Raw genomic sequence first — 12,164 nt, 5'->3', positions numbered from 1 at the left:
GCATATACGTAGGTTAGTGCTTGATTTGCTAGCAACGTGGTCATGATCACCACCTTACCTATTTATTTCTTACTAGCAGGATATTTTAAATTGCCTGACAGTTTCCATCAAAACCGGCACTTTGGGCTCCTCGAGCATCTTTTATGTGTTATCTTGCTCCACTTGTCATGGTGAATGCCACTTAGAGCTGGAGGGACCCACATTTGACTTTTGATTAAAAAGTGAAGTATTTCCACATCCAGTATGTGGTACTGTGAGAGATGTCTAAAAAAAAAAAGATCTACCACCCAAAAAAGCGACCCCAGCCCACTCACTGTCTTAACATTTGAGAACGTTTATTAGACTTACTGGACCTTCATGCTAGTATATATGTCGACTGTGTTCCGCATATGGCAGGATTATTGATATTAGCAATAAAAATTGAATGGCAGTCCTGCAGTGAGGAAACAAGAAGAATCAAACTCACATGCACAAGACTATTTTTAAAAAGAATATCTTTATTTATTGTGTTATTTTATTGGTATTCTTACGTATATACATGGCATCGTTTGTGCTTTTTTTATCAAGAGTAAAATCAAGTCAGAAAACAAACAACTTAAAACCAGGGTTGGATAGTTCTCTTTTTTCATTGGATATACTGCAACGACAAACCCGAGTAGGAAAGTTGGTTGGGTAGTGTGTGTGTGTGTTGTCAGGGGTGGGGGCAAAATAGGAAGTAGGTACGTAGGTAGGTAGGTCGAAAAATAGGTTGACACTTGCAGATGTCCACTAAGCGGAGTGTGAACGTCCAGACTGGGATGTGCTTTTACCAACAGCAGCAAAGGCACCTGTGTATCGCTTTGTAAAAAAAACAGAGTCAGTCAGCCTTGGGGCCTTAATCCTACCGAGCACATACTTATTCAGCTCATTGCCCTTCAGGGGTTGGGGGATGACACCTAGATTACGCATCAGTCACATCACACATTTTCATTAAAAATCATTAAATCATTAAAAACAAACCAAAAAAAATCATTAAATATTGTTGTGGAATCTTTATAGTTGTTTTCTTTTAGTTTGCAGAGCTGTTCAAAGGTCAGCGAAGATGGATGTAACATGTTCCAAAAGCCACAATGAAGACATAAATATTGGGACACCTAGCCAACACAACCAAAATGGCAGAAAACATGGAGTTGAAGCGAAAAAAAAAAAACTGTCACTCTCTTGGAAAGACTCGAAGGAGCCGCCACACAATTTATCCAAAAGGGGTTTGATGTGTTGAATTCTTCCACATGAAGGTTGCTTGACCATGACGTGCCGCTACAGAAAAGGTTTTTTCTCAAATAGTCCCACAACGTCGTCACAGAACTGTGTTGGCAAGATGAAGAATTAAGATTCAGGTATGATGTCCTACCACCAAGTAAAAGATTTTTGGAGGAGTCCCAAGACTTTTTTAAATTTAGTGTTTAGGAATATCAGTTGAGCAACAGATGAAAATGAAAGAAATAGTCAGTACTGAGTGATGGCAATATAATGATTTCTCACTGGTCGATATTTAGTAAAACACTGAAATTAAGAAGGCTTAAAATGTAACTGAAAATAACAAAAAATTGTTAAAAAATAACAGGAAATTAAATGAGTGGAAAAGGGGAATACAGGATGACTCTTGGGTTGTGTTCACACTGTACTTAAGGTTGCTTGGTAAAAAGCTGTATTTTTTGTTAAGACACTCAAATTTCCAAAACATTTATTTGTCTATTATAATTCACAAACATGACTTGATAACTATATTGGGTCAGTATAGTCATCATCATTTGTTATGTTTATTCTTGCCGGTGTGAACGTAAAATCAATCAGTATCATATTATGTGTCTTTTTCCACGTTTGTCCGGACCAGAAAACCAAATGACAAGAGTAAACACAACCTTAAAGTCCATTATGAGACCTGAACTAGTTGTACCGTTGCCCCAGTGTGGTGGTCAAACCAACACCATAACTCTATTTGTCTGCTGCTGGTAACCTGAGCCTGGCCATTTAAAAAAAAAAGAAAGATTTGTTTTCTCAAAGACATTTTAAATATAAACCTAAATAATAAATAATGAATGAAAAGGGTCTAGTTTTGTTGTGACATTATTTTGCGACTGAAAGGGGCGAGTGTGGGGTTCAGTCGTACTATAACAATTGGGTGAAAATACCAGCCGGGTAGGAAAGGGAAGGCCGTTCTGGTATAGCTTGGTCCAGTCGCTAGCCTCAACTTCCCACGAGATGAAACCAAAAGTGGGAGCTACCTACAGCTTGAACACATGATCCTCAGCTGAGGTTGACCCACGGTCCTTATCTGTGTTCCTGCTGGTGAGGTTGCAGTCAATACCGTTCGATTTTTAATCATTTGATGAGCACTACACTTTCTTTCAACATTTGTTTTTGTCTGATGACCATTTTTGTCGCACTTAAAACACAACAGCCACACGAGCATTGTATCAGATAGTCCGACTTAGTACGGTTGTGACATCCATGTCCTTAGTGTGACACCTTTGTCAGTTCCACCAAATTCTTCCATTCTTCTGACTAACATGTTGTACTGGCATACTCCAATTTGGTGGGTAACTGAGCTGATCGTCGATTCTCTCTCTCATCCCTGATGCAGTTCTTTAGTTGGGACTGTCTTGACACAAATCCACAGGCCATGGTGGTTGGTGCTGCCAAGATCTTTTCCATTTTATATGACTTGCCAGATTACAGACAACTGGTCTTTTGGCTTGCAATAGCTTGACCACCATTTATGATCCGTGTTGATTCAGTTTGTTGGCTAGCATTAGCTTCTCTCCTGTGGTCCATTGTTTTTCACTTTCATGTCCGCCTTCTGCTTTCAGCTCCAGAGGCAAAAGTTACTTGTTGTTTGGCAGGTCGAGCCTTTCTCAGCGGGTGATAGGTAGAGCTTGCCGTTGGCGCAGGCACACAGTTCGTACACACCTGTCTGTTTGGTGTAGGTGGTACCTGCTGCAGCACCTTCCAGTGGGTCCACCGCACTGCCAAGGGGAATGTTGCCCAGCCGGATGGTGTTTGCGTCTAGAAAGATCTGGGAACACAAGGAATTTAAGAAGATGGTTTGAGCTCATAACATTAATTGTCTGGTGGAGCCAACAAAAGAAATAAATTACAGATTAGAACAGATTGACAGTAAGAATGATGAAAATACCAAAAGTGATCACTTAAACCCATATCCCCTTGAGGAGCAAAGATTTGCGAGTGTTTGTGAACGTAGTGAAGGTTGATCTTTCATCAGGGTGTCGCAAACAATCGCAAAGATGTTCATCAGATGTTCGGCAACAGTTTTAATGGTTCGCAAACATTTTTGACATGTCAAAATGTCTTAGTGACGATACATTTTCTTTTGCTAACCTCGTTGAGCTAAATAAATATGAGTCTATATCTATTAATTACCTACTGGTCAAATTGAAGAGATGAAAATATTTTAAGTCTGTAAAGTGATTCTCCTGAATTTGAATGACACATGAGCATATTGGAGTCATTGGGTGGACATAAATTAAACAAATTCCCTGGATTATCTTGATATCATGTTCAGCTAATGAAAACAAAAGCATTTTTGAAAACAATAATTAATACATTTCAATCATATACTTACAAACCTGCTAGTTCATCTTTTTGAGTGTATGCAGTAGGAGGTGGGAAATACAAAGAGAGGCCGACAACTTGATGGAGAGAGATTGGACAAGTGAGGAATCACGTTTGAGAAGCAATTAGTTTAACTAATGATTTCACTCTGGCTGACGGGGCACATCTTGATCTGTTTAAAAAACACACACATCTACGTACATCTGCACTGTCTCACTGTTTCTGCAAGATGAAGTGAAGCAAAATTGCAGTTCCAATTGCATTTTAAATATCAATGTAGCTAAAAGCAGAACATCCATCAGCTATTAACCAGGATCAAGATACGCGGGTAACCAGAACATTTCAAATGGTCTCAAAGGTTTTAAATTATTAACATCCTCTTTGCAACAATCCCTGTATAATTACATGGGATTCCGCAAACTACATACTCCTTAAGCACTTGTAGATACAGTAATGACCAAGGAAAGGCTTGGGCCACAACTAATTATCATTATTATTATTTATTATTATTACTATTATTATTATTATTATTTTTGACCACTTTTTTGTCCACTGATCACTGTTTTCCCACCATCCATCCATCCATCCATCCATCCATCCATCCATCCGTCCGTCCGTCCGTCCGTCCGTCCGTCCGTCCGTCCGCCCGTCCGTCCGTCCGTCCATCCATCCATCCGTCCATCCATCCGACAAGGATCATTGATCATTGGGGGCTGTTCTAAGAAATAGTATGAGATGAGACAGGAGGACATTTTGAATAGGTAAAAATAGATGAACCCTTTGCACACCGCAATGACAAAGACAATTCTGACACAATGAAAAAGGAGACTCTAGGAAAAATGATTCAATCCGTTTAACATTTGTGAAAATTCCACACTAAACAATAGCATTTACAAGTGTTCACCACAAATAATTCTGCACACAATGTTCAAACTTTGCCTTTGCTGACCATCAGGTCAAGTTGCCACAAATTGTCATACCCACAAGCACAAAGCTTTCAACAACACAAACATGTGGGAGGTGGTGACACCATCTGAGTCTATTACACAGACCATTTGGCGAACTGAATGTACAGACAGTGAATTGAAGCTGACAACAAACTAAATGATTGGCACACTACAGGACAGAAATAATGGCCAGTCTGCTTGACCACATGTGCACACACACTTCACATACACAAAGAACACCGCTGTACTGCACGCACGCACGCACGCACGCACACACGCACACACGCACACACACACTCAGGACTAAGACGTCGAGTGTGCATGCTGTGTTGTATCCAAAAAGAAAGTTGTCTTTGGAAACTAGAAGTTACAGAAGTTGGCCATCACCACAAGGAATCTTCTTCTTAAGATGACAAATAAGAAAGACCGCCAACGGTTTGCTGAAGACAAGCAGACTAAGGACATGGATTACTGGAACCATCTATACCAACATGTACTGTGACACACTAAAGCAAAACCAGGCATCTGCCAAAATATCAAAACCCAGTCAGTCTATGTACAGATATATATATACCGTGACTTGCACTGGGCATTCAAATAGAGTCAACAAACTTCACATAGACATGTTCCACCGGAGATTTGATGCCAACTCTCCTGGCTGTGTGGCAGAAACTCTAACCACCATTGAGCCAAGACTGTAAGTCTATTTGCTCTATTATTTTGTGTGAGCCAGTTCAATTTGAAGGAGTCATTGCCATTGTGAGCCCCAGTGACTGTGTACAAAACCTTCCAGCATTTTAATTCACTCAACATTCTGCTGCTTTGCTCACAGGTTAATGGACAAACAGAAGCGGAGCAGCCAAAACACAACACCTCTGTCGAGCAAACACCTCCAAGCTAGTCTTGATAAGCCTTGACATTGTTCCACCAAGCCCTACAGTAACATGAACAAAATATTTCCATTATTAACCTCTCAAACAGCACAAGGAGGAAAACATGTCATCATGTAGTCATGATATGATGTAGCGATAAAGAATGTTTAATTTCTCTTCTATGATTGTTATAAAATGTTACTTAAATTCCCATGCAGTTAAGAAATGATTTTATCATGATATTAGTTTGAGCCTTGAACAAATTAATTATATTTACAATTTTTCAATGTAAAGACCGTTTTCAAATTAGAACAACCCACATCTCAGAATGGACTATATATTTTTCAAACATCAATTTAAACATTGAATAATAATAATAATAATAACAATAATAATAATAATAATTATTATTATTATTTTCACCACTGTATGATAGGATGGTAATGAATTAATCAACGAGACAATTGGAGTTGGTGAGAGTAAGACATATTAAGCACAAAATAACAAAAGTGAAGGAAAATAATGAGAGGACCCGCCAGCTCCAATTTTAATGGAACCCATTGCTCTCTACCTTTAGCCCATTTGGCCCTAATTCCAGGACTGCGTTTCCAAACTTTCTAAACTTTAATGGTCCCTTCTTAAATGCCAGCTGCTGACAACATTGATTTGGCTTTAAGCCTTGCTGTCCCACACACTTTTATTTTGTCCCACAAAATCGACAGAAACATCTATTTGCTGCCATCCTCCTCCACCCCCCACTCATTCCATCCGCCCCTTACATTCTTTCATCATCAGCTTGCCACTGTTCATTTGACAGGGTTAGCAGTCAGTCCAAATTAATATTGGAACATGTAAAAAGGAATTGTAAATCATGGATAAGATGCCCTTTACGGGATCTGTGTGCTGTATGCTTATGTGAAAAATGGCTTCGATTAACACACAGTCGTGATTCCAATTTGGGTGAGCTGATTTGAGGATGAGGCAACACATGTAATGGTGTGCCGGTGCCGCTTCCCGTAAACTGTAGCTTGAGATTCTAAGTCATTCAGGTTTCATTAAACCAACACAATAAAACCATTAAATTGAAGCCAACTTGATTTTCACCACACTCAATGTCTTCACCACAAAGAAATTATCCGTTTGCCCTTGTTTCTACCTTCTTAGATTACTATTTACGGCCCATTCTCATCACATCATCAGCCACTGACTCATCCCGCCACGCTAATTGTTGGTTTCATTTGCTAAAATGAGCCAAATAGTAAAAACAGAGCCTCAGAAGAATCTCCCCCCGGCTGTAAGACACTTTCAAATCAAATTTTACATGTTTTCAATGGGCAAATTGACACAGAACTATAACAGCAGTTTTATATGCTCTAATCAGACCTCAATGCCTAAAATATTTGGAAGTCTCAGCATATCGTTCATGTCATTTTGAGCTCTGGAGTTATTGCATCAAACTGTGCTCACATTTTGGCATATGGCGGTGTTCCAAAAAATAAATAAAATAATTAATCACGTGCCAACGCTTCTTGACTGATTTATATGGCCAACCCCTTTCACATAACTAGTGTAAAGATTGACAAGTTCAAGTGGCATCATACAGTATGTCCTTCATGCTGGGATTCATTCATTCATTTATAGAGCCTTGGTGTCAAACTTTGCTCCAATCCTTGCGTAAGCCAGCTTTATCATTCATGTTATTGTTCACTTCCTGGGAGACATCCATTAATGCATGCACGACAGGGAGACGGAAAGAAAGAGAATGAGAGACAGAGATAATGGATGAGAAGGGAACAGAGGACAAAAGAATGCATGAAATGCAAAGACAGAGAGAACTGACACAAAAGAGGCGAAAAAAGTCCCCTCCTTTTTCCTATAAAGTGACAGTCATGCTGATGTACAACCCTGGCAGAGGAAAGTTAATTAGATAGGCTGGGTTACTCAGATATGACAGACTGAGAGGATGGAGGAGGAGAACACGTAAGAGAGGTTTTTCCAAACTGTGGGCTGAGCATCTCTAGCAGTGCATTGTTTCTCCTGACGCCTAAAAATACATCATCAGTCTGAATTTGTTCAAGTCAACTGGGATTGGCTCCACTACCGTGACACCCCTCGGCTCAACGATCTAAAAAAAACAATAGATCAATGGGTGCTCTCACCGCATGCTAAATTTAAGTCCAACACTTTGTTGTGTAGATATAGGGATGAGTTGGTGTACTCTTCCTGATTAAGGGTCAGAGGGTAGAGACAAGAGGTGTGAGAAGCGCATGTGAGGGGATATGAAAGGATTCCAAGAGGTTGGTAGGAAGGAAGAAATGAGAAATGCGCTTTGGAGAGGATCATCATGCTTGTTTTCTAAGACTTGATATGATGTGCATGTGTGCACAAGCGTGTGCTTGTGTGTGTGTGCACGTGTGTGTAGGAGAGAGCAAGAAACAGGGAGAAAGTGTATTCCATGTATGATGGAACCTGACAGTGTGTCCAAATGATGAGGCATTCTTCTGTTAATTACAGAATTAATGACACACTGTGCTCGAGTGGACACATGCACGGATGCTCGTGCACACGCACACACATACACTGACAATGGCCGAGCATGAGCTCTTGCTCCCATGTGGCAGGCTGTTATTCAAAGAGACAGACAGTAAGATAGCAGGCTAATAGAACACACACACACATGACGGCAGCAGATGACAGCGAAGCTCATCAGAGCAGCTTTAATGAAGTCACTTTCCCAAATACAAGAGAGGAGGGGAGAAGAAAAGGACAAGGTCACTAGATTGATGATGCTCATTAGCCCAGCAAGGTACTTTAATGAAGGGGGGGCCTATACTGTCTCGTATTTAAAAGCACACAAACCAGATGAGATAAACACAGATATCACACATAAATTTCATGACATAGGAGAAAGGCTGATCGATTGCACACTGGGTCATGCAAATCCTCTGTATTCTTCTGTGAGGATCAATAAAGGATTATCTCATCTTAAATACTGTATACTCACCTCTCCTTCTGAGGACTGCAGCAGGAGGTCTTTCCTGCATGATGCTGTTAAGTCTCCAACCCCAGCATTGATCTCCACACCTCGAGGCGCCTCCAGGGTTAGCGTCCGAGTTGGAGACTCAAGCCTGGGAAGAAAGAAAAAAAAAACACTCTTGCAAATAGTGGATTGGATTATCACCATGGTTGAGTTCACAATGTGAAGGTGCATTAAGCAATGACAGCCAACTATTACAGTCATTGGTGAGGTCATTCATAGTTTGCTGAACCTGGGATATATTGAAGAGAGAGCGAGAGAGAGAGAGAGAGAGAGAGAGACAGAGACAGAGACAGAGACAGAGACAGAGAGAGAGACAGACAGAGAGAGACACAGAGAGAGAGCAAGGCTACCAGGAACCCATGAAATCGTTTGCTGTTTTGTCCTTCTAATATTTAGAGCAGCAATGGGTAAACAATCACACAAAGGTTGTATCGACAATTTTAAGTGTGCTTCAAGTAGCTAACTTTGATAAACAGCATATACCCAGTAATTACAGTGCTAAAAAAAGGCTTTCAGACAATAACTTCATACACCGAGTGCAAAAATAAAAACACAGCATCCTTGTATTGGCGTTTGAGAGCGTAAAGTGTTTTAAAAGACTGTCTCCTTAACTCGATGTGAACGCCGAATACGGGAAAAACCCCAAAACATTCTGAAGTGCTCAAAAGAGCAAAGAATGCAGTTGGTGTTGCTCTCCTTGAAGCGTGCAAGGTCAGTAGCGCTTGACACAAAGTTGAAAACAATATGAGAAGATTAAACGGCATAGTGGCATTAGATAAGTGCTGCTGTTTCGCTCAAGGGTAAGCTGGCAAATGAAATTGAATAAAAGGTCTTTTTGGCAAAGCAGAGGGAATTACAATTGATGACGGGGGAGTACAATAAATTAAACAGCACATTCACAATAAAATCAAATCGGAAAAACGCTTTGCTACTGGGACACTTGTCGAGATACATTTTGCTCTGAGACACGTTCTCTGGTTCCTTAAACTCTACTCAGTGATTGAGGAGGGAAATAAAACAAGGCAACAAGCAGATTAACCTAATGCATTGTGTCCAATCCGTGGCCATAAGGGGGAGTGCTGGCATTATCATCCTAATGTTCATCAATAGTTAAGGTCCCCGGAGTCGACAAATTGTTTATCCTCAGGCTCAGTTGGAAAGGTAGGGTTTCTGCTTTATCTGGATAATTTGCACCATACGCAGAGAAGCAAGAAGATTCCCTAGGAGAGGTTTTCATTTTGTTTTCCAACGCAAGTACAAAACAGAAAATGGAAATGGGTCTTTCTTGGTCATCAGGTTTGAGAGGTTATTATTATGAAAGCATTCTTCTTTTGATTAGTTGGTGGAAAACACTTGTCTTAGTGTTTCGTTCCTCTTGCCAACATCAATAATCTGACATAACTATGAGTTGTATAATCATAATCATGTGATGCACAACTTCTGACACGGTGGGCGCGCAGCAACAAGTGTAGGCAAGAATGAAAAATGCACAGTTAAAATGAAACAAGCATACGAACTATGACAACTGTAGACACATATACTCAAGTTAATAAGACTGGTGAGATGAGCGGCAAAACACAAGGGAAGGCTCAAAAGCAATTGCCTGGCACAAGAAGAAAAACGCAGAAGAGGCCGTAGCTCACGAGACAAGGAGAAATCCCCGAAGTCAAACAAAAAGGAGCATAATGCAGTCAATAGAAAACTGCTCATTGAAAGGACCTAAAAATAACTTTAAAGAGGGACGAAGGAGGTAAATGTTCCACAAATCAAAACAGATGTCTTAATAAAATGTCTGTGACCCGTGCTTTGTTAAAAATCCCAGAAGAATACAAAATTATATCGAGCGGTGTCTGAAAGAGCATTGGGTTCTTGTAGGCATTTCTGTCTCATGCAAATGAGCCAGTGCTCACCATGCGCTGTTCTGCGGCGAGGTGTGTGCACAGCATGTCTTTGCGTAATATGATGACTACCGAGTGCGAATCAGAAGAAAAACATCACAGATATGTTTGAACCGGTGTTGAACCCAGAGCAAGACGAACGAGACTTCTGAGCAAGTTCGATAGTCACGGTACAACACAATGGAGGCTGTCTTTGACATAATAGTGGTTCCAGAGCTGGCAAAAAAAAAGTCTAGCGAATCAAATAAATTGACCGCAAAAGTTTGTCGACATGAAGTTTTTGCCCTGAGGCTTCACCATGTAAGCCATCCACACAGCGTTTCTACATAAAACTCCATTCCACTAGCCTATCAGCATATTGTGTTGGTGGAATGTTGCCATGACGACTCTTCTTCAGCTTTCATTTGTTCTTATACTGTCTTTTGGCAGGTGGCAAGTACAGTTGGTGCAATGCTGCCACTTTTTTTTTTTATATCATGCTGTAAAGAGGTTGCCACCGGCAGTAATGCATAACTACTTGTACTGCCTTTTGGCGGATAGATAAAATAATTCAAATACAGGACCGGGTAAACTATGACAACAAAAACGGACTTACAGCCCAAAAAAAAAAAAGGGTAAATGTATTATAATTAAATGAATACAGCCTTTATTCAGCCTTCTATGTCAACACAAATATGAAATAAAATGAATTCAATTTATTTAGTTTGGAAGCAGGTGAGAGCAGTGGAGGGATAGATGAGTCATGAGAAGGTTTATTGGCGGGCCACGGTTCAGCTGCTGTGCAGCGAGGCGCTTCAGAGTGTTATAAAAAGTTTTGGAAGTAAGCACTCCACATTGAGTTTGACTTATTGATCGGTGAAAGATAATAGGGGAAAAAGCAGTCAGGTTATGAAGAAGAGAAACAAAAATACACACGGATCAAATCGAATATGTTAACAGAAGAGAGTACCTGTAGACTACCAATTAAAGCTAGTAACCACACTATCATTCACACTGGCATGACTTTTAAAACATTGTCGTGGCAACAGTTTGACCTAGAACAAATGGTTTCTATTTCTATAGTTCTTTGGAGGAAAATGGTGGCGTCATCAAAACTAATTAGAGATCAAGCAGAGTTGAGGAAAATGTATCTACTGTGATGTACTGAGAGGGGGTTATAACCCCAACTTAATTTTTTTCTTCGAAAGCTATAGGCTCAGAGAAGAAACGTACCGGCAGGCACACTCAGGGAAGAGCAATTTTGAGTATCAAACAATTGCATTTGGTTTTCATCCTGTACTCATGCATTCATGGACAAAGAAGGTGTAGATGATAGCTGATATGATAACTAAGCCGAGTACAGAGAGGCTCTGATGAGCATATAATAATACGGCCGAACTATCAAGCGTCTCATCCCTCAGGTGTCACCTTGACACCCTCACCTCCCGTTCCTTTAAATACCTACACATTATCATGCTCAGCGTTAGATTGGGCATGTTATGAAAATTAACAAATCTCCATTTTGTTAGTGCTTCATTCCCACCAGTAAAGTATTCAGACTACTTTGATGCATAGGTCTTTTGATCAACAAAGAAAAAAAGTATTGGTTTGGAGTTTGCAGTATGACAGGTTTAAATATATCCTTGAGCTACTTTTGCATAAAAAAAAAACCCGCGGAAAAACACAAGAGCATAGGAAAAAGAAAAAAAAAAAATTGAAAACCTTAAGAATAAGTATATGTGCGAGTCTGATTGTGTGGACAGCTCACTGTGGACGTTGACGAGAAGAGAGACGAGTTGTTTCAATAAAACGCTCA

At 40.2% G+C, this 12,164-nt stretch overlaps 1 protein-coding gene across 1 annotated transcript in view; it reads right to left on the bottom strand.

Moving 5' to 3' along the window:
• Nucleotides 1-1,424: 1,424 nt before the first annotated feature.
• The window catches only part of LOC119120341 (zeta-sarcoglycan), a 167,377-nt gene continuing 156,637 nt past the window's right edge, over nt 1,425-12,164 (bottom strand). The window contains exons 7-8 of the mRNA XM_037247149.1: nt 8,436-8,559; nt 1,425-3,055 (exon numbers count right to left, since the gene is read on the bottom strand). Coding sequence (XP_037103044.1) covers nt 2,846-3,055; nt 8,436-8,559 — 334 coding nt within the window. The 3' untranslated portion in view covers nt 1,425-2,845. The remainder of the gene's footprint in view (nt 3,056-8,435; nt 8,560-12,164) is intronic.

The sequence above is a fragment of the Syngnathus acus genome, chromosome 1 (assembly GCF_901709675.1).
Source record: "Syngnathus acus chromosome 1, fSynAcu1.2, whole genome shotgun sequence".
Lineage (NCBI taxonomy): Eukaryota > Metazoa > Chordata > Actinopteri > Syngnathiformes > Syngnathidae > Syngnathus > Syngnathus acus.
This window is presented reverse-complemented; position numbering and strand designations above follow the sequence as displayed.